Here is a 22,260-nt window from a genome sequence, read left to right as displayed (position 1 = left end):
GGGATCGTGTGTGGTGAAGAGCTGTGTGAAAATTTTTTGGATTTAAAGAGAAAATTCGGAATATGAGGACAAAATTCAGCTGTGAAGACGGCATAGAAATCATTTCTATTGTTTATTATAATAAATAACTGCGCACTGTAGTACAATTTCTGTAATTAAAAAATATAATTGATCATGTACAATATTCAGTACATCTACTATTCGTTTTGATTGTCCTTGTGGATGATTAATCTTCGATTTTCTCGATTCGCTCGCTTTTATTCATCAACATCTCTTGAATTTCTCGGAGTGATTTGCCTTTAGTCTCTGGAACTACAGTAATCGTGTAGATGAACATGAATAATAATGCAAAGGCTGAGAGAAAGAATACGAATTCTTCGGATGTACCGTCCAGTATTGGCTGATAGCTTTTGCCGGCAAGAAAAGCAGCGAATGCACTGACAACACTAACCGTGCAGGAGCCGAACTCTTTGAGTTCAGTTGGAAAAATTTCACTCAAAAGACAACAGGGAATATTGGCTAGTCCGATATTCAAGAAGAATATGTACAGCATAAATTCGGCAATGATGATTATCTGATAATTTGAAATATTGTAACCCTGTGTCATCAGCAGAAAATCGATGCCTATCAGAAAAAAATTCACAGATACCCCGAGGGCAGAAACTGCGAGCATTGTTCGTCTTCCGAAGTAATCATTCGTGTACGTCGTCACAAGACCGCCAATAATTGCAACAACTCCAACACCAATCACAACTACTGACGGTGCTATGACATTGATTTTCAAAGTGGTCAGAAGAATTTCGAGGTACATTGCGATTACGTAAACACCACTGAGATGCATGAAGAGGTTAATACCAATAATAATTATTAACAGTTTTCGGTTGAGCGGAGATAAAAATTTCCTGGCCACCGCTTTGAGAGAGAATTTCTCGGTTTTTCCAATGTACGTTATCAACGCATCCAATTCAGACTTGACGTCTTTCTTCCGATTGTACCACTTAAGTGATTTTTCAGCTTCTGTGAGTTTATTTCTCTTGATTAAATAATGAGAGCTATCCGGAATCAAGAAGAAAGACAGCATGTAAATGATGGACATGGTGAGTCCTATAACGGCGAAGGTCCTCATCGGCAAATATGCCCCCAAGAAATTCCCAATCAGATATCCGATGCCCGTGCCCTGAGCAACGACTCCAACGAGAGCACCTCTGATCTTCGGATCAGCAATTTCACCGATATAAAGTGGAAAAGTACTGTAATAAATTCCAAATCCCGAACCACCGAATATCCGTGCGGTGTAAATAGCCGGAACTGACTCGCTGATTAAGAAACACATCCATCCAAGGGCATGAGGAATCCCAGCGAAAAGAACAGCTTTTTTCGTTCCAATAGTGCGAACTATCACAGCAGCAAATATCGAGCCAATAGGCTGCGATGAAAGATACAGCGAGGCGATCCACGACGCTTGATTATTAGTGATTGTCAATGATTCAGTTCCATTTGTCAATTTGGCTAGGTATGGAGATGTCCATCCTGCCACCAGTCCATCCAGAACAGCAAGAAGATGAACTGCAACGTCAACGAACATCATTAATCGCTCAGTCTTCAGACTTGAAATTACTTACGAGATAGTGCGGCTAGCCACTGGGACCAGAGTTTCGATGGTTTGTCCGTTCTCATTTTGATCTCCTCCATGTTGGACAATTGAAATCAGAATCGGTGAATCTGACCAGCGCAACTGACGGTCTCTTTCATTGGTGCTCCCTGAGTAATTGAGTGAGAATCCTGCTTATACCAGTTATTTCGACACTTTAAAAATAAATAATGGTACCTTATCGCGAAGTTATCTTGCATGTGGTCAGACATGCAAGTATTGCGAGCCAATGTCAAGTTTTTCAGGGAAATAAATGGTTTTTGTAGAATAAATGCTCCAAACCTTGATTGATTCTCTGCACTCAGTGCCAACGCGAAATGTGTCATCAGCGATTTTCAATAAGATCGATTGATCCACTGATTAGGTTTGAAGAAGCGAAGTCAAAACATGTCTCTTTCATGGGGATGAACTGCTACTTGAATAATTAATTGTTTTAACCTCCAATCGACTCGATTCGAATTTGTGCGTGAACGATGGAGTATTGATAGGAAATTACAGTGGGGAGTGATCTTGTGTGCAATAATTATTATATATATTGTATAAAATAATGCATCGTAATTTCGTCATTCCATTCTATCCTGAGATCCCTTTGTTATCCAAAAACGGCTCAGGATAGATCATGGAGCACGCGAAGATACATTGGATTTCCTCAAAACGTGAGACTAGAATTCATTTCCGCGGGTTTTCAATAGACAGATCCGACTATTTGTTCATTTAGAATGTTCATTCATTGCAATATGACAATATGTTCACATTCTGGTGCTGTCCACTTCCTCTTTCTGTGATTTATCGGGAGACCCATTATTTTCCGATGCACACACACCCCTCAACATCCGCTGAATCTCCTGAAGGGATTTACCTTTAGTTTCCGGAATAGCAGCTATCGTAAATATCAACATGCCAAAAGCGACGAGTGCGTAGAACCAGAACATGAATTCCGTGGATGTCGCGTCTAGCAGCGGTTGATAACTTTTGCTCATGAGAAATGCAAAGACACCCGAAGTGATATTCGCCAGGCAAGGACCGATTTCCCGGAGCTGCGGAGGAAATAATTCCGCCATCAGACAATTGGAGATCGGCAGCATTCCCATATAAATAAAAAACTGGTACATCATCATTCCACTGATGCTCAACCACTGCAAGATGGGATCACCGAAGCCATTCCTAATCAGCAAGGAATTGATCCCTAGCAGGGACAAATTGACGGAGACTCCAATGCAGGAAGCAGCAAGCATGATTCGTCGCCCAAAGTAATCATTAGTGTACATTGAGATTAAACTAGAGACTATTGCAACTAATCCTGCGATTACGACAACCAGAGACGGTGTGATTACATCAACTCGAAGAGAGCTGGTCAGAAGAATCTCCATGTAGAGTCCAATGGTGAAGAGACCAGCCATCTGCATGAAGATGTAGATGAATAGAACAATTACGACGATCTTTGCATGCAACCGTGTAGATAATTGGAGAAGCGACTGCCATAAGGACAGATTTGGTTGTGTTCCTGTGAATGTCTTCAATGATTCCAACTCAGTCTTCACATCACTCCGGCGATTGAACCACTGCAGGGCCATCTCAGCCTGCTCCATCCTCCCGTTTTGAACCAGATAAAGTGGACTGTCCGGAAAGAACATGAATGGAAAGAAGAAAAGTCCAGTCACTAAAAGACTGATGACAGCAAACGTCACGATCTCTACGTACGCCCCCAACAGATTTCCCAGGAGAGTTCCAATAGCCAATCCCTGGACAATGATGCTGATCAATGCACCTCTGACTCTCGGATCGGCAATCTCACCGATGTACAGAGGAAAGGTACTGTAGTACATCCCCAAGCCGAATCCACTCATTATTCTTGATGCGTAGATCCAGGGAAGTGATTGTTTGATCAGTAAACAGGTCCAAGCCAGGGCATGAGGAATCCCACCAAGCAGCACCGACTTCTTGGATCCCAATCTTCGTGCGATTATTGCTGCAATTATCGCACCAATTGGACGAGTCAGACTGAATAACGAAGCGATCCATGAAGCTTCATCAGAGGTGATTGTTATTTCTTCGGTTCCTCTTGTCAGTCTCGCCAAAAACGGTGATGTAGAACCAATCGCCAAGCCAACTAGTAGAGCTAGAACGTGAACTATGAACAGATATCAGTAATGATAAGTTTTTGGTTAATTCATTGAACTTGTGAATTGATGATTGAGTAATTACTTGTGCAGGCAGCCAACCACTGAGGCCAAAGCTTGAAAATTTTTGTAGACGATGATGTGGTCATGATGGCGTGTTTTAACCTTTCGTGATATCGGCCATTAACTGGCTTTTATATTATCAGTTGGTTCTTGATAATAAATGTTGTTCAGCCCCGGAAGGCTGAAATTTACGGTGACGATTTATCATAATTCTTTTCGGTATGGGACTGTCTGGCAATTGGATAAAGGTACTCACAGAGGTGAGCGCTCGTAAAACTGCTGTGTCCATTGAACCTCAGAGTCTCAACACAAGTGTAATTAATGGCACGTCGATTTTTTGTGAATGAAGAAATCGTACGCATCTCTTTGCGATTCAGTCGGCGGTTGACAACGGTCTGTGGTGGACTGTCAATGCAACATTGACGTACGTCTTATATACTTCTTTTAAATTCTTAGCACGTGATCCAGAAGATCTGGTGATGTCGAAATTTTCAAAAGACTCGGGTTATATTATCAATAATAAAAACACTCATATGACAAATGCTGTCTCGCGATTAGCGACATTTTATGATGTGTTACTTCACATTATCATTCGTTTCAACTATTTGTTAATGCGAAAGAAAAATATTTTCATATTCAGCATGTGACTTACAATTGACGAATGTAGTTGTGGCTTGAAAAATACATAAAGATAAACTTCTGGTGTAAAATCATGCGAATTTAAAAAAATGAAACGAATTTTTTAATTGAGTCGTTTTTTCAGTCCATTAAAAATTCTTTAAAATAGGATTTTTACATTTTTTCAATGAAATTAAATCGGTGGAAATATGAAATACGAAAATAACAAATTCAATTGCGTTATCAGTTTATGGAATTCTTTGTGATTGCGGAAATTGATGTTCGATCGAAGAAGAAAGCGATATTCTTCCCAGATATTTGCCAAGTGAAAATATTATTGTATTATTTTTGTGGAGACGAGTAAAAATCGGGCACCCAGAATCAGGGGAGAAGGAAATTGTTCCAGTCAGGATTTTTTTTTAAAGAAATTGAGAGTGAGAGAAATAAAAAATTGCACTACTTGTTTACATTCTGTATTCATGGCATTCAAAGTGATAAGTGATCCACACAAATATTGATTCCTCCACTTCGAATCTTGATCTTAATATTTAATTCATTGAAATCCGTGAAAATGAATTGATTCCGTCGAAATAGTGGATCCGATTATAGAAGAATATTCTTAATCCGTTTTACCCTTCACTCGAAATAGGCATTTGTAATTGAAGCGAATTGTTTTCACACTTTCACCGGGAAATTGGATTTTTTTTGTTGATTTTTCAACTTGTTTCAACATTTAAAAAAAAGGAAGCGAATTCCAATTCAATTCGTGGATTTTCGCGTGATTTATCTCTATTTTTTGGTCGTGTCGATCTTAAAAATAAAAACGCAAAACCCATTATTCTGGTTCTGTTAAATTTTATTATAATATTGCGCTGGAAATTCCACAAAAATACTGAAATTAAGAATTCTTATAGCAATTCTTCGTTATCAGATAAAAATGTTTATTTTGAGTTATGGTAAACTCATAATTTTACGTAGGATATTGATAGCACTTCTGACATCCCTACAATGTTGCAAAAAAAATCCAATTAAAGAATATATTCCCTAGAAAATATCTGTAATTCCAGTTGGTATCATCAACTCCACAGGATCGACTGCATGCTTCTGTAAAAAACTGAAAACAGTGAAAATCCAATCACTCTCACATTCCAAAACTCTTCATTTTCTTCAATTTTTCCACTCACCAGTTTCCCTATCCAGAAAATTCTCGTTATCCATCGACTGAAAAAAACTGGAAAATCTCGACCTCTGAAAACTGATCTAGATAATCCCGCCTCTTGCTCTGGCCCGACAGACTTCAATTAAAAAATACAAAAAAAAAAAATCAACTGAATAAAACTGGAATACATTTTTCTATCAACATCCATTGATTCTGCATTGACCTTTACCAATAAATCAAGACTCCGCGGGCCACTCGTATTTCCCGCCTCAAAAATGACCGGTCATCTCGACGAATCGGAAATAAAAAATAGGAAATGATAAAATCCCAGACAAATCAATCCACACAATTAATGTTTATAAATTAATTATCAGATGAAATATTAACAATTTAATAATTCCCTCCTGTCTATTCTAAATAATTAATTTCCCTTTTCAAAATAATTATTGATTGAGAATTTTCCAAGTGCCGACCTTTCCACCCTCAGATCGCCCCGTGGAAATGAATTCCAAAAAAATAATCGTCAATTGACTAAAAAACAAAACCAAAATCGTCGACCATTTTTTTTATAACGAATTATTAAATTTTCCGCGGACTCTGGGTTACGAGTTCAGTTGCTGGGACATCTGCCTTATAGGATGCGATTTGAAAAAAAAGAAAAGAGTAGAGAGGGTGAGAGAGGCTGGGGGATGGTGGTGGGAAAAGTGGGATGATGGAGGGTGGACCGTGAGGGGTCAGGGATGCTGCTAGGTCGTTGGGGGTGAAAAGGGGCGAATGTCTGCCAGTAAGCGAGTACCAGTCGTACTGCACAGTCGTCTACTTTATCCTCGTTACGTGTTAGCACCAGGTGATCCAAATAATACATCAACACACATGGAACATACAATTCTTCACCTTCTATCAACGTGCATTCATTGAAATTCTCCAGTGCAATTGAACATTTCGTAACGGAATTAGACCGGACGCGTTGATAAAACCTGTGATTATGAAGAATTAAGAAAATCTTGATTATCAAGAGATCAAGTAAAGATCAGTTGAATTGATTGATCGCTTCATTGAGTCATGAATTTGAAGTGATCCCCTCAATTGACGCCAATAATTACAATCTGGCATGTGACAGTGTTACCGTGCTATTGATTAATTGAAATGAGAGATATCCGACAGTTACCAATTCCGATGACGAGTGTAATTGACTGAGAGCACTCGTTCGAGAATCTCATGATTTCCATCTGACATGTGACTTGCCATCCTGGAGCATTGGAATTTTTTGAAATCATCTTGACGATTTCAACGATAAATTCACCACCACCATGAATATCGCTGGATACTCACCAAAAAACCGGAGAGGACAATATATTAATGCATTGGTGAACATGCATGCACTATTTATCCGTCAAAATGTTGTTCAACGATGAAATGTTTCAGCATCTAGTGGTGAATTGAAACAATGAAACACCATGGGAATGTCCAGTGACCGACAAGATTTATTATTTCACGTGGTACCAAGTGCTTGTGAAATTGTAACGTGAAAATCCGTGACATACCCATTTCTGGTGAATTATCCTGATACCACGGTGGAATTGGATAGGCGTAAGTCGGTCACGCTTGTTTCCGCCTCTTCGTATTCTTCATTCGTCGTTATGATCTTGATGAGGAGAAAGAAAACGACGTGCTTGTCGTTTCCAATGAAAACTTGACGAGCACAAGAAGACAACTCTTGGATTGACTTGACAAGAACAACCCGTCAGAAAATGTACGCTCACGTACACGCTGAGAATGGCATGTGCTGTTATCTGCCGACTGTTCTTTACCTAGAGCGTTACCGTAAGTCCTGCTGATTTGTTCCAGTTCTCGTTCTTTCACATGACTCCAAATTCGGAGGAGAGCATGCCGATGCCACTTCGATTGTTAACTCGTTCGTTAACTCATTTGGGATTAATCCATGTTAATTAAATGCAATCAACTACAATCGATCATGAATCAGATAATTACCCTCTTTTAATTGATTGATTAATTGATTTCATTTTATTGCTCCGCATTACGTTGGACAAATGGAATTTATAGTAAGCCATGAACAATTAAATTGTTCATCGGGTTTTTACGTGACTCCAGGCACTCAGATCTCGTTGAGTAGCGATTGTCCATGGGATTATAATCATTACTGGAATTAACTGGTGCTGTATCATTTAGAATTGATTACTATTGACTGAATGGGTTGACGGTAATTGAATATTCGTTTGGGGAACTGAGAAGGTACCATTGAAATCCTGAGTTGATGGCTAATTGGGATGTTGATATGTATCATGTGTTCTGATTAGGCATGTGCATCGGTTCCGGATGTTGCCGTCAGGACTAGATTCTCAGATTCTAATCAAGGTGGTATGAATTTCTGGAAATCCATCGTCAATTAATTTCTGAAACAATTCCGAAGGCATTCTCAAAATCCTGAGAGCTCTTTCAAGATCAACAGTTGCTATTTAGTGCAACCGTTCAAATTCTTGGAAAGGACCTCAATCGAGGGAATCCTCGGGCTAGTGAATTTAATCTGCAAGGGCCAATTAACGGAATTACTAGGGATTTATCCAGAAGTACTTCTCACCTGTTAAAATGCTGCTGGAAATCGTGAGAAAAAAGGAAATGCTCAACTCTCTGAGTTCATAATTTGCTCAATTCAATTTGGGGATGACGGAGTTCGATGCTGTTTCCGGAATTTCCCTAGGTCTGAGGAAGGGGTCAACGTTTTTCCCAACTTTCTCGTGTTACTGGGTCGATCAAGTTGTCGCATCAATTATCAATCTTTATGCGGGAAATCGTGGAAGTGGAAAAGCTCTAATGATACCAGTGGAATTTTCCGAAACTGGGGCGAGGAGTTATAATTCTATCAAGTTTATGACTCAAAAACTATAAAAGCGGGGGGAGAGTTGAGTGGCGAGGGAAAATGAAACTGGCGGACGGTGTGGGACACGAAATTTAATTTTTCATTAACATCTGGAATTTATGAACTTAATTGATTGCGAAACACGTGCTGACGTCTGCGTGGAAAATTCTGTTTCGAAGAGCGTAGATTACAGGGAGTTGACAGCTGTCAAATGTCCATAAATTCTCAGGGAATTTCCTCCGAATTTCCATAACATTCGGAGGAACAATTTTTATTTGGAAAGTTTATAAAAATTTGGGATATTTTTCCACTGAAAAATTATAATCCCCGAAGAAATCGGATCGGTCTATTCCAAAAATGGAAATATCGCGTACAGAAAAAATTTCTTGTGATTAAAAAATAGGATTGACTTTTATCGCGGTATTCTCGCGATAATCCTCTGGGGAGAGGGAAAAAATTGGGGATTGATCGCCTTGAGGTGAATTAATAACCGGAAGACATTGAAGAATGAAATTGTCATTGTGTTATTTAAACTTTACACATATATTTGTTATGATTAATCCCCATTAGCTTAATATTAAAAATTAATAAATCCAAATGGAAGGGATTGAAAGCATTTGTCCACATATCATTTTACGATCATGATTATTAACGGTCGAACACATGATTCGATATTCTGACGAATGGATCCTCGTCGTTTGGAATTTTTTTCTGCAATTTGAAATATTCGGGAAGATTTTCACTTGTTGAATTTTTACCACCAATTTTTAGCCAACAGAAATGAAAATTCTGAGTCGCGTGTTATCCAATCAGGCAACACCAAATCGTGATATAAAATTCAACGAGTGAAACGTGTAATCCCGATGGACCGGATGATAAGAATAGATCGTTTGAAAATTTCATACATCTCCCTTCGATTTTTTTGGAACAAAAATTCCCGGTAAATTTACTTGGATCCCGTGACGTTATTCACCCCTTTCCTCGATGACGTTACGTCAGCTTTTGAATATAAAATCTTCACCCCCTCCGGGCGTGTGCCGTTCGGAATAAAAATTATCCATCCCCTCCATTTCAACATACGCGATATGAAAGTCCAAACTCTTTCATCTATTTTTTATTCCAGCGTTTTTCTAGTCGAGTCCTCTCATCGCGACGTAAAGCCTGAAATATGGAAAATCCAACAATTTCCATTGGAATTTTTGATATTGGATGAATAATATTTTTTATAATTTTTAATATTTTTTTACACAGTCCCAAACTTGAGAAATCAATCCTAAACCGCTACCAATGACTCCCAGAACAATTCCGCGAAGTGACCAGTCACCAAATCCTCAGCAAACACTCGACCAAAGTTCGTCCAGAGTTCCAATTTAGTCCCAGCAGCTCCAGCAACACTGGGCCAACACTTCCCCAGTGTTCTACCCACAAATCAAACTCCAAACAGAAACCAATACAATCTGTCGGGTTTGATTGCAATTCTTATTTATCGCGAATTTTCCGAAGAGGGGAAAAATCACGGATGAAAAAGCTGACAAAAGCCTCTAAATCACTGATGGAAATCCGTTGGCGCCGCGTTTGTCAATGAAAATCTCTCATTTGATAGCCAAACGCAGTGGCATAAATAAATGGGACCTATTCCATTTTCTAGCTAGTGCGGATTCCAGAAACAGTCGTTAATGAAGAAAGTACACAAAGTTGGAAGTACAGTGCTTTCAGCCACGATTTAGGGCTTGAAATAGCGCCCAGACCGTTGGATGCATTAATTCTTGAATGCAGAAACCATTTGGAATATTTATCTTAACCGATTTCTCCGCTTCCTTTCCTCTTCTTCAAGACCTGGCATTCTCCGCAACCGGAAGAGGGAGAATGATAAATTCACTGGCGATTATTTGGCATTGTTACGTGGGTTATATTCGTTTTTACATCATGTCAGAGTCACTCGCCATCGCATTACCATTCATTATTTTTTTTATCAATTAAACCGCGCGATTGCGGAATTAATTCCGTGACAAAACGATAAACTGCAGTGAGCCGATATTTAATCAGCGATATCTCCGACACTAAAGGAGATTCCGAATTTTTTGTAATAACAATTTCTCTAGCTCTCGATTAGCTCTAAAAAATTGGTTATAACAAAAATTCCGCTATCTCCCTCACATCTCGAGATTTTGGGTAAAAATTGGGCGGCAGTGAAAATCGTGGAAAATTTCGTCGAGCGGCTGTCTCTACTCAAAAAAAATTATTAAAAAATGCATTAAAAATATGAGATTAGCGGGATTGAAATGAAAAATAGATGGAATGCAGATTTAGAGTTGATTAAGAGTTTCGATGATTTTGGGAGTCACGAGATGCGAAAATCCCTGGAAAATTGGGAAAACCACCTGATCCCATCTCATCTCCCCGAATGTATAAAAATTAAATATTTTCCACGTCAACGTGCGTTCGCGGAGATAAGCCCCTGCCACCTTCAATTTGTCTTGGTAAACATTTACGGAGAGGGTAAGAATGATATATTCCTGTCTAACTGATCCAGAGCCACTGGTTCTGGAGCTTTCTGAGTGCCTTACGATTATCAGACGCTTTTGCGCAGAGAACATAACGTACGACGTATTACCGTCAGGATAAAGTGTGAGAATGATGGTGTACTTTTCAACAAGAGCATAAAGAAGTTGAAACAGAAGTTTCCAGGGAGAATGTCCAACGAGTACTGCAGTTACCTCGATATTTCATGTCCGGTTTTGTTGTGTTGTTGGAGTGCTCAAGAGTCCGCGAATTTTTTACGTCCTTTCTACTACGTCCAAAGAATTACTTGCATATGTCAACGTCAGCTGTAATTTTTCACTCCACACTCAGGGAGTTACTTGGATTACAGAGAAAGGGAATTGCTGAAATTTCCTGAAATATCAGGTTTTCATCTCGCGGACATCTTTTTTTTTTCGTCAATATTTTATAACTGAAAATGTTTTAAAATTTGATATTTTCGTCTATAAAATTGTTAGAAATAAATTAAAATTTCGTGGGTAATTGTAATAATTACTTTCAAGGGCGCGAATGGAACGGAATTTTCGTGAAATTAGAAATTTTTAAGCAGCAGGAAGACGAGGATTTCGCAACTAATTTGAATTTTCAATGGACTCATGAATATTCAGTGCCAAATTAGACTGAGTTTTCAATTAATTGAAATTCACCGACGCACTGGCCCGTTCTCTGCTTCCTATCAATTTTCATGGCATAATTCACTCGAAATTTCCTATTTCCGGGAATTTCGACTGGAGATTTCCAATTCTCAATTCCGGAGTAACAAAATTTCTGATAGAGAATTTATAATGAATTACCCGACTTAACAGCAACCAATCAATTCCTCGGATTCATAAGCCGATCACATCTGCGGCTTTCACCGCTGGATTTTCCTCGCATTACGGAAACTGACAGTTTACCGATACATGATATTGCGATATATAGAGGATTGAGTGCTGTATTACAAGAAGTGGAGGCGGAAAGTGTTGGCTGAAGTGGATGCTCCTGGAAGTGGTCAATCGATTTTGAAGTCAATATCTCCACCGAATCGTATCTCCACTCAAACAACCATTGGACGATCGCCGATTTGCCAAATCCTCCAATCACTTCCTGGGACTTCCCCTCATCCCTGGAGTTCAAAAAAAAAAAAAACAAGTCATCAAACAAGTCATCTCCCGCTGTTTTGTCGGTGCGGTCAAGCCTGGACCGGTGGAGAGCATTAACGATCTCCGGAATCCTAATTCACTTTACCCCCTCATACCGGAGAATTCGAGAAGGTCTCGTTAACCGTTAAGGTTCCGTTACCCTGTGTATAATTTTCTAATTTCCGTCATAAAAACATGGCAATGTTATCAGCAAGATAACGGTCAATTTTCAACTGAGTTGGCAGAGAAAACGATCGTTAAATCTGCATAAACTCCAGTTGCAGAAGACTCACAATTATTTGTACCAAAGTTTTCTTACCAGTCATGATAATTATTCAGTCAGTTTGTAATTTTGGTAATAAATCAGAGGAAGTGGGGGAAATTTCCGCGCTTTTACCTCGCTCTGAACAAGATGAACCGATAATCGCGTTAACGATCGTTTCATTCACCGAGCACGCTCGGATTATAAATGACTCTGACCAAAGAATTATTGCTCGATTCGACATCTCTCGTTCTTCAGCACGTGCTCAGCCTCTAGATCACCCTCAGCTGTACCAAGAAAGTAAAGCATCCAGTGACCGAATGATTGACGACAAGAAGTTCCCGGGGTTCATCCAAGTTCCAGCACTCGGGATGATTGGATTTGTTGGAGCAGATTGGATGTGCATATGCTTCAAAATCATCGATTCGACGAAAGATTCTCTCTTATCGTTTTTTTTTCCGCTATTAATTCTAGGATAGCGTTTACGTTACGTCGTATACGAGAACGATATGGAAGCAATTTGTTAAGGAACAATCATGAAATACCAGGAGTTGTGTGCTTACCTCCGTCGAATGGGTCCTTCCTCTTCTCCGTGTTCATTATTTTCAACTTCTTATTTCACCGTCTTCACAGGATCATGGGGGACTTTTTATGGTATACGATCCACAAAGTAATAACGTAAGCACTCGATCCGCTTTAGTCGACCAAATGGATCCTTTGATTAAGTTCTTTGACCTGGAGACAGAACTGAAGTTCATTTTTTCGTTTGGAATTTAATCTAGTAGACATCTAAAACAGAAATTATACATTTGAATCGGTAAACTCTTGAAGATGATGGAGTCAAATGAAATTAATTGTCAATCTGTTGACGAAATGAATTCCTGTCGTCAGGATTACCGCAAAGCGCATCCAATAATTTCCATTCAACATTTCATAATCTTCTCCCCTGGGGATGTAATAATCTCGTTAACGATCGTCTCATTTACGCCACATGATAAATTACTCGGACCAAAGAATTATCGGGTTAATCAACACCTCTCGTTCCTCGACGATCTCTTCAATCACACGTTTCGTTTCCCTCCACCGAGACTGAGAGAAAAAAAAAATCGTCCCATAAAAAGCCCAAGAAAATGTTTTCATATTCAATTTTAAAAAATCCCTAACACCCTCGCACACTAGCGCATCGAGAGACTAATTGTTTCTGCCATGTCATTTTTTTTTCTGGGAATTGAAAGTGTGAGAGAATTTCCTTAAACATTTTCTTCATTCTCTTCTCTCCAGCCACTGCCTCAAGTTCGACCATAAATTACAGAAAAACTTTTCTTCTTAACCCTTTGCTTTCAGGATTTTAATATTCAAGGAGAAAGTTTTTGTGTAAAAATTTGATCACAGGATAATTGAATTTTTTTTTTATCAGGACACGGAATATCTAAAATTTTCAGGGATGAACTAGATCGAGAGCCACAACCACCGGGTCGAAACGATTTTACTAATGCAATTCCATGCACCATTGAGTGACTTTAATCCGAATTTCACATTTTAAAATCAAGGGCCTCCCAATTTATTCATTATAAATAATCCCCCGTGTCCTGAATACGCTACATTATTTAATTCCATAACTCCAGAACTAGCATCGAATCCGAGAGAAGTAACTCATTTTCGTAATCGGCTTATTGGAGACGGATGTGATAAAAACAAGATGAAAGAAGCAGCAAGACCCTTCAAAGCACCTGAAATGTCTCTAGAATCCAATCGATATCAGACGTAACTTCGTAACAAGTTTTTTTTTTCTCGTGTTCCAAGTTATTATGAATTTTTTCAAGTTAACGAACCTTCAGTTTCCCAACTCATCAGACTGTAGTGATTGCTCCGTTGATTTGTCATGCACCAGTTACTCACTCCCGACGCAAAACTTGAATTGACAGAATAGGAAATTATTTTTTTATCAAGTATTTTCTCGAGCCACCTAAAACTGACATAAATAAATAAATAAACAATCGCTCATTACGAAATTTATAGACTGGAAAGACTGGATGAATTGAAAAATCTTAAATTTATTTATTATATTTATTATATGATATTAATATTGCTCCCATGAGATTTCTTTATTCTCTGTAGTAGAATTCAACGAATGACCTCGGTTTTCCTTCAGTATAAACCACTTCTGATGACAGACTAATTGAAATCTAATTTTTCTTCTGTTCCAGAGGCTCACAGAGCATTGGAGCTCCTGGAGGATTATCGTGCTAAGCTCACAAGGCCTCAGGATAAGCAGCTGCGACTCGCCATCGAGCGGGTAATTAGAATCTTCAAGAGCAGACTCTTCCAGGCGCTGTTAGGTAAGTACCTGGAACAATGACTGCACTTTAATTCACTGGAGTTGTTTCTGGTCACTTGTCGGGGGGATTAGCAGAGGACAGGTGACCATCCGGCTAGGTTGTGTTTAAACTTGATAACAGGGAAACATCCACTCCAAGATTATGTCTTCTCGTCCTACATGCGTGCAGATACTCTAGGTTGTGGTGGAGTTTAGGATTACGTCTCTGGTACTTAGGGATTCGATTATCACCATCAGGGTGATCATTTTGAAAATTGCTGGGTGATACCGTAACGTTAAACCTGATGATCTGTAATCTCGGGTAAAAAAAAAATTGTAATCGGAATATTTTTTTCAAATTTTTAAAAAAATTCTGGAAAACTTTTCAGAAAATTTTTCTTTTGAAACAAAAAAAATCGGGAATTTGTTTCGGAAATTTTATAAAATAATTTTCCAGAAATTTTTGGAAAATTTTGAAATAATATTGCGATTATAATTTTTTTTTACCCAGGACGAGATGAGGTCGTAATGGCGTTTGACGGGAGTGCGTCAATTCGATGGGAGAATTTAGAATTTTTATGGATTCATTTAAATAATTTTCTTAATCAACCACAAAGGGTGAATCAACAACGAATTGCTTCTGCGTAGCTTCTCACAATAATGAGAATCCAGCGGTGTGAATGTGTCGAAGCTCCTGTGAAAATTCACGTCATGATTCATTGTGGTGCTGTGTATGAGAGGGTAAAATTTTTCACAAGACTTATTTTATCGTGGTGATGAAAAGTTCTGTCTCCATGCTGTGGACATTCATCATCCCACGTGCATTTCTCGAAGGTAGAAAAAAATCTTGTACTGCGGGATGCTTTGTGAGGTGCTAGGATGCTAACGAGACATCGATGAGAATTTTTCTCAGCGGGTTGGTAAAAAACAGAGAGAATTTTCATTCCAAGTCTGGAGAACAAATTCAAGACATAATGAATGACTAAAAAGTGATTTACCTTTTGAATACCATCTTTCTAATTTGAATTCTCTCTGGTGATATAGAATGTAATATTCCTCAGTGGAGTGATGAATGCTACGGTATCGCTTTCCTTTGTGATATCTCCACTTTCCCGGTTGCAATTTCAACTTTTGATGCAAATCAGCAATAAAGTCCAACAGTTTGTAAGAAGGCAACTTCACTTTTTAACATACACTCAAGTCTAACTCGCGCTTGCAGTTGTTAAAGAAAAAACTTTTAAAATTTCCACGTTGAGCGCTCGAAAATTTTTATCGCACATCAGTTTCAATTTCATTCCAAGGAATTCCGGTGGTGATTAATCCGAATTTCAGTCCGGTGATTGTGAGATTTTTCAAATAATAATCTAGTTGTTGAATTGAAGTTCAATCAGTTCTCCTCTGATTTCTCAAGACTTGAGGAATCTTTATAAAAATCTCGACTTGAGACTAATACTTTATCCTAAATGACGTTGGTTAATGGTGAAATTTTTTAAAACCCTACGTGCAACTCAAGTACAGCCCAATGTCGGTGTACGTGGACTTTTGTTCTCGCGGCTGGAACAAAGCAATGAATTACTGGTGACCCATTGTATTGTCGTAGCTCCAACTATTATTTCGACTGAGGTAACTCCCGCTCGCGATCCTGTAGATTCGGTTCGTGATCAAAGGTTTTTTTTTTTAACCCAATGAAAAGTCTGTGGGAGAATTGGAGGGATGCGTGCTTCCGGGAATATTTGCAAGTTTCTCTTCGTTACGTTGTATTTTTCCATGAATTGGTATTGAAATTTCAAGGATCACTCGAATTTTTCACATTCCTGAAAAAGTTGGACAAATTGGTTGGAATCTACTATACGTCAGGTCGATTGTAATCCATTAAAGGGCGATAGGTTCGTGTCGACGGACTCCCTTCCACTGTTTATGAATTTACTTCAATTTTACGAGGAATTCTTCGCTGGAGATTGGATGGCGCATGAAAACTGAAAAAACATTCAATCGACCCCTGTTTTTTTTTCATTTATTTCATTTTCGAACAGAATATTTTCAACTCTCGATTCGCGAGAAATAATTGATTGGTCTCAAAAGGATTTCCCAGAATTAAAACAGCGAAAAAATACGACATCACTACAATCATTATTATCCTCATTATGAATTCTCATTATGAATCCTCATTATGAAAGTAGAAACCCAAAAATGAAATTCGCCCGAGTCGAAATATCTCGAAACGCATAGGACAAATTCCTCATTGGTCAACGGGAAGCGCCAAATTCAAATTCGGCGCACGGAATGCGCAGTAGGTCTTTGTCATAAAGTTGGAGAATGAATGATTGTTTTGATTAATTTTTTATTCGCTAAAGCGCTAATTCTCTGTGATGTGCGATTAATTCAAATTTTGTCGAGAAAGCCCTGACAGTTTCCAAGGGGACGCCATGCTTCGCGGTAATTTGCAGTTACATGTCACACTCCGAGTCAACATTCCTATGCTCTCGTCCTTCGTTTACACTGCAATTGAGGTACATCACCCTGTTCCATTACAATTCCATGATCTGTCATTCCGCATCTGACAATTCTCCAGATGATGGCCAATGTCCCTCGTAAACACATCAGAATACTCCATGAACTCGAAACTAAACATCACGTATTTTTTTAATGAACTTCCACATCCACTGCTGGAAATTCCCTTTCACCCGGAGTTCAATCCACTACCTATCCCCAGAGTTACACCAAAAAAAAACCACTTGACCATCTATTTCCTCTTATTCACCTTTTGAATAATATTCACCCCAATAAGAGAATAAATTTCCGCTGAATTACCAGAACGACTTTCATTGACCTTAAGGAACGGTCAAATTGCTAGTGGTTATTAAAGACAAAAAAATGAGAGAATCTGCTCGTTTAATTTCCAAATAGAAATCCAATTTCCATTCCCTGAACGTTAAGTCAATAAAAACCGTTAAATATTTGCTGATGGATTCATTCGAATCACTGGGCAAGTTCTGTTTGACATTTACGAATAGCCAACTAACTTTGATTTCCGAGTGTTTCTGGAATGTTGAGCGTGAGATTAATGAAGTTGTCTGTTTGAAGTAGATGAGAAATATTCCGAAGATTTAAGAAATTGGCCAAGAAATAATTGACGAATTTATTTCGAAGGATACGTCCTGTGAATGAGATAAAGATTTTGGTTTATCTTCAGCCGACGAATATTTATATGTGCCTCCCGGCGATGTTGCATTCAGTGAATATCTCACGGAGCATTAACTATGCGCCCCCATCCTGGCACAATTCGTGGTGTATTATCCCGACGAATACACACACCCCTGGGGCACGGTTAAAATGACTCGAATTTTCGTTGTCAGCTAACGATCTTTGCTGTTTGAATTAGAACAACTCTGCATATGATTATATTTCATTATAATGGTGCATTACATTCTACGTGGGGCTCTGTATAGTCATCATCTGCATAGTCATCGCTTCTGATGATAAATATTATTTATCGATGCCTCCAACTTCGCTGAAGAACATGAAGAAGGAATATCCCGATTTTATAATCTGCGAAATTGAAAGGATTTCAGTTAAAATAATTTAATAAGTTCTTACTCACTTCCACTTCAAGAGGTAGAGTTTCGTTTATTGAAATTTTATTTATGTGTTATTTACTGTTATTTACTTCAATGGTAAATAGCTAGAACAAATATTTGAACTCGAGCGAAAGTTGGAACTGATTCAATAGTTCAAACTGCAATGAGAATCCGAATCTGAACGTCAGGGAGAGTTTAGTGATTGAGTTTGAAACGTGAGGTGATTAATAAAGTCTGATATTAATTTCATGGACTTACTGAGATGAAAGTTTCAACGGACAAACTGAAAAGACCTCCAATTAGCAAAACCACCGGTTTTTGTGATCGACTCATCACGATGTCCATCGATTTGCGAAAGCTTTCGTCACACGTTGTCCAATCGCAGGTGTAAATTGCGTCAGACAAGTCACCGAACTGCAGAGAGAACAGAATAACCAGAAGATATTTTTAAATGAATAAATTGTTTCAACTATAATGGAACTTGCTTTTAGAGATACTTCGTTTCCCCGCCAGCAGTACAAAAATATTTGTATAAGCATGCAGGCCAGGTACTGAGCTAGAGAGAAAAATTGAAAGCTCGCTGGAGGCAGCTGAAATATTGATGGAAATTCGATGATGGCATATTTATTCTCCACAGTACCTATTATTTCAATAAATACTCACTATCGCCAATGCGAACAGACTGGCGCATATTATCAGACAGCTGGCGATGAACTGCACTAGGATTCCAGCCTGGAAGATGTCCTTCAGCTCATTGGCAAATCTGAAATAAATATTCGGAAGTGGATCTGGATAAATTCATCCAAAAAATTCTTCTACCTCGAAAAGAAATTTTATAATCCATCGATTTATCAAATAAATTCCCACAATTTATTGAATTTCTTCAACATCTGATTTATAACATAAATCAAAGAGCGAAATTCTCTGGTTCTTCTCGCTTTTCTCCCCCACAACGCATGAGCATTTTCACCCCAAATATTTACCTCTCTATCGCAAGGGCAAATTCCACACAAGCCGATACTCTCGCTTTCATGTCTTCCTGGGAAATTTGGGGTATGATAACAGGTGGTATTTCCGGTGCTTTGTCGTTCAGGATTTTTTGTTTTTCCATTTTTTCGAACCGCTTCTCATTCTCACCAGTCGCTTTCTCAATCATCTTTCTACCCGCTACAGTCCGGGGTGCATCTTCCCCAGGACAAATGAAAGCCTCTTCGAAGATGCTTCCGTAGTCTTCTGCCAACATCTCCAGATGTCCTGACATCATCTTGAGTAGTCCACAGATGACAGTGTCCGTCATGGTGTTCAACATTGTGTTGTAGGTTATGGCGATAGTCTGATAGGTGTAGACTAGCTCGAATGTTGGAGACGTGGAGATGTTCAGTGGACACCACATCTGATAGGCTAGTTGATTTTCCTGAGAAGAAAATTAGTCGCATGATTTGTGAATAATTCTTGCAAGAAAACGTGTTTTCACAGCAATCGGTGTGAAGTTGGCGGTGACTCATGACAGAAGCCAGGGAATCCCACAAATTTCCCGCCATAAGATTTGAATTTCGAAAAAAAAAATGTGATTACCTCAGACGTTCTATCGATCAGAGGCCAGAATGTCCAGAATATAGTCGCACAGAGACCCGATGACAGGAATATGATTGAATCCCTTCTGACAATTCTCATGGATTCATTCATAACCTCAAAATGCGAGGGCAACCGTGGCTTGAAAATTGGATCATTCAGTGTATTGAATAGTTTCTCCAGTCTCCTTCTGTACCACAGAATTGAATGAAATTTACAGGCCATTGCGCAGTAGGAAATCATCAAGTATATTGAATGCATGACCTCCTCCAATTTTGTTATAACCTTCATGATGTGAATAAATTGGAGTACGAAAAACGAGCCGAACCAAATAGTTGGAGATATCGAGTTGTAGATGAAGTAAATATATCTAGAAATAAATCTATCTCAGCATTTTCTTCCGGACAAGTCGATTTATAAATAATACCCGAAATGAATTTTCCCATCTCAAATTTCCGAGGAAAATTCGGGTTATTGCAAATTGAGTCACTCACGTTTTGTTTAAAGAAACATTTTTTTAAAATGATCCACTATAGGACATTATTCCAGGGAGACATTTTGACGGTGTAATTAATTCCGAGAAGCGTCATAAATTAGTTATAAAAATTCAGGGCTCTTTTAAAATGAGGAACAAAGAGAATCCCCGGGAAATTCCGTGGGGACAATTTTCTCACCTAAGAGGTTTATTTTTCACTCCAGCCGGCCAAATCCCCGCGTATTTCCATATGGTCAGGTTGAGCTTGAATGCATTCACAGGCTTATACTCGCTCTTGTTCATTTTGGAAAAGCGATGTGTCCTCACTGCAACGGTGAAATTTCACTGAATGCACCTCCAACTTCCGGGTCTAGATGAAAACTTGACTGGAAAATGCTGACATACAATTAGCAGAAGGACAGATGAGTAATTGTCAGGTTGAAACTGGAAATTGTCATTACCAAGTCCAACCCGATGGTGGGTATTTGTTTATTCATGGCTAACAGGTCTGTATTTCTCATGGCTTTAGTTGGAAAACTAAAAATTCACAGACGGGTAATTCAAGGGGTGGTGAAGGCGTGTAATTATGGCTGGACTTGGATGAGGGTGGGGATTGAGTGTTGCCATTCGATGTCGGACTGTATGTCCATTTGCGATATTAATTATGGGATGTGTTCATCTCATGTTGAGGAGTATTAATGAACGGCTAGTGGATATCACCATTGTCCCCGAGCCAAAGTACACGTACATTCGGGAGTATATGGTAATTACTGGTATTGATCATTTCGATTGTTGACTTGGAATTTTGGTGGTGCCTATGGGTGAGAAATCTGGTTGTGGTATTCATAAAAGATTCAATTTCAAAGAAATTAATTCCCGGGAAAATTCCTAGAGAAGCTCCTGCTATCGATTTTTCGCCGATTTTTTTTTAATTGATCTCTGAAAATCTTCGAGTGTAAAAAAAAGTGGCTGTCCTCCCCCCGAAGTTATAAATCAGGTCCTCGAACTCATTGCGAAAAAAAAAACAATTATTTCTGTATTTTCAATACTTTTAATTGTTGCAAAATTATTTATTAACTATACGCAAAATCAATAGGTCATTGAATGATAATTAGGAAATTGGAGGGATAATTATTAATTGAAAAATACCGCGAACAGTTGGAGCTCTTCAGTAAAAAAAATTGGTGGCAGTTTTTTAATTCGATCAATGGATCATTTTCGTTCTCCATGAAGCAGAAAAATTAGTTCTTTGTTTCTAACAAAAAGAGAGATTGCCTCAGGCATTCGCTTTTCCTTCGCAATTAAGTTCTCTCCGAACGCAGGAGTAAGTGGTAGATTAACAAGATCACGGTAAATGCAATTCCATTTTACGTTAACGACAAATATCTTTTGTCGAATCAGTGAGGGTCTTAGGGCTCTTTGACGCTCACAAGGTTGGACCCGGTTAACTTTCTACTTTGCATTATATTGGAGTTTAAATGAAAGTGTTGAGGAAGTTTGCTCACAGGATCGAAGCGTCCGCCTGAAATAAAAAAAGGGAAAAAGGAGAGCGACACCATTTTAAGTGTTGCAATTTGTTCCCGTCCACTGCACATTAATTGGGTGTGAAAAATTGTCCACTTACGACTCATAAAATTGACAGTTGCACGATCCAAATGAAAGAGTACAATTTTCCCATTTTCCACGGTAAATTACAAGCGTCAATTGCGCGAGTTTAATAAATATTTCGCTGTTTCGCGTGCAGGTGAGAATAGTCTCACATTTCCGGATTTTTTTTTATCGTGAATTGAATAGGGAAATCCCATGTCCACATGTCAGCACTCTGCGCCGAATTTCAATTTTCCGGTTATTTGAGTTGACCATTATCATCAAGCCTTACGAGTTTCGAGATATTTTGAAAATCAA

The 22,260-nt window shown here is 38.7% G+C and overlaps 4 protein-coding genes across 6 annotated transcripts in view; 1 reads left to right on the top strand and 3 right to left on the bottom strand.

Annotated features, from left to right (window-relative positions):
* LOC105268291 (uncharacterized) overlaps positions 1-14,946 on the top strand; it is a 48,055-nt gene extending 33,109 nt beyond the window's left edge. Inside the window, exons 3-4 of the mRNA XM_011307732.1 lie at positions 14,621-14,752; positions 14,873-14,946. Coding sequence (XP_011306034.1) covers positions 14,621-14,752; positions 14,873-14,946 — 206 coding nt within the window. The remainder of the gene's footprint in view (positions 1-14,620; positions 14,753-14,872) is intronic.
* LOC105268170 (facilitated trehalose transporter Tret1-like) lies at positions 172-1,710 on the bottom strand. The gene is made up of 2 exons (XM_011307490.1): positions 1,623-1,710; positions 172-1,566 (listed from the first exon to the last, which is right to left on the bottom strand). The coding sequence occupies exons 1-2, from the start codon at positions 1,690-1,692 to the stop codon at positions 227-229; spliced, it is 1,410 nt and encodes a 469-aa protein (XP_011305792.1). The 5' UTR covers positions 1,693-1,710; the 3' UTR covers positions 172-226.
* LOC105268171 (facilitated trehalose transporter Tret1-like) lies at positions 2,212-4,221 on the bottom strand. 2 transcript variants are annotated; one of them, XM_011307492.1, is made up of 3 exons: positions 4,091-4,221; positions 3,857-4,015; positions 2,212-3,782 (listed from the first exon to the last, which is right to left on the bottom strand). In XM_011307492.1, exons 2-3 carry the CDS (start codon positions 3,918-3,920, stop codon positions 2,401-2,403), a joined length of 1,446 nt encoding a protein of 481 aa, XP_011305794.1. In that variant the 5' UTR covers positions 3,921-4,015; positions 4,091-4,221; the 3' UTR covers positions 2,212-2,400. The 2 variants fall into 2 exon arrangements, with proteins under 2 accessions (XP_011305794.1, XP_011305795.1); XM_011307493.1 differs by having other exon boundaries at positions 3,857-3,983.
* A 3,177-nt stretch (positions 14,947-18,123) lies between the features above and the next one.
* Positions 18,124-20,879, bottom strand: LOC105268162 (odorant receptor Or1). 2 transcript variants are annotated; one of them, XM_011307479.1, is made up of 8 exons: positions 20,817-20,879; positions 20,555-20,741; positions 19,884-20,250; positions 19,292-19,722; positions 18,972-19,071; positions 18,794-18,898; positions 18,567-18,722; positions 18,124-18,279 (listed from the first exon to the last, which is right to left on the bottom strand). In XM_011307479.1, exons 2-8 carry the CDS (start codon positions 20,656-20,658, stop codon positions 18,217-18,219), a joined length of 1,326 nt encoding a protein of 441 aa, XP_011305781.1. In that variant the 5' UTR covers positions 20,659-20,741; positions 20,817-20,879; the 3' UTR covers positions 18,124-18,216. The 2 variants fall into 2 exon arrangements, with proteins under 2 accessions (XP_011305781.1, XP_011305783.1); XM_011307481.1 differs by lacking the exon at positions 18,794-18,898.
* Positions 20,880-22,260: the final 1,381 nt, after the last annotated feature.

This window comes from Fopius arisanus, unplaced genomic scaffold (genome assembly GCF_000806365.1).
Source record: "Fopius arisanus strain USDA-PBARC FA_bdor unplaced genomic scaffold, ASM80636v1 scaffold00055, whole genome shotgun sequence".
In the NCBI taxonomy this organism is placed as follows: Eukaryota; Metazoa; Arthropoda; class Insecta; order Hymenoptera; family Braconidae; genus Fopius; species Fopius arisanus.
The sequence above is the reverse complement of the archived record's forward strand: the minus strand, read 5'-3'. Positions and strand labels throughout refer to the sequence as shown.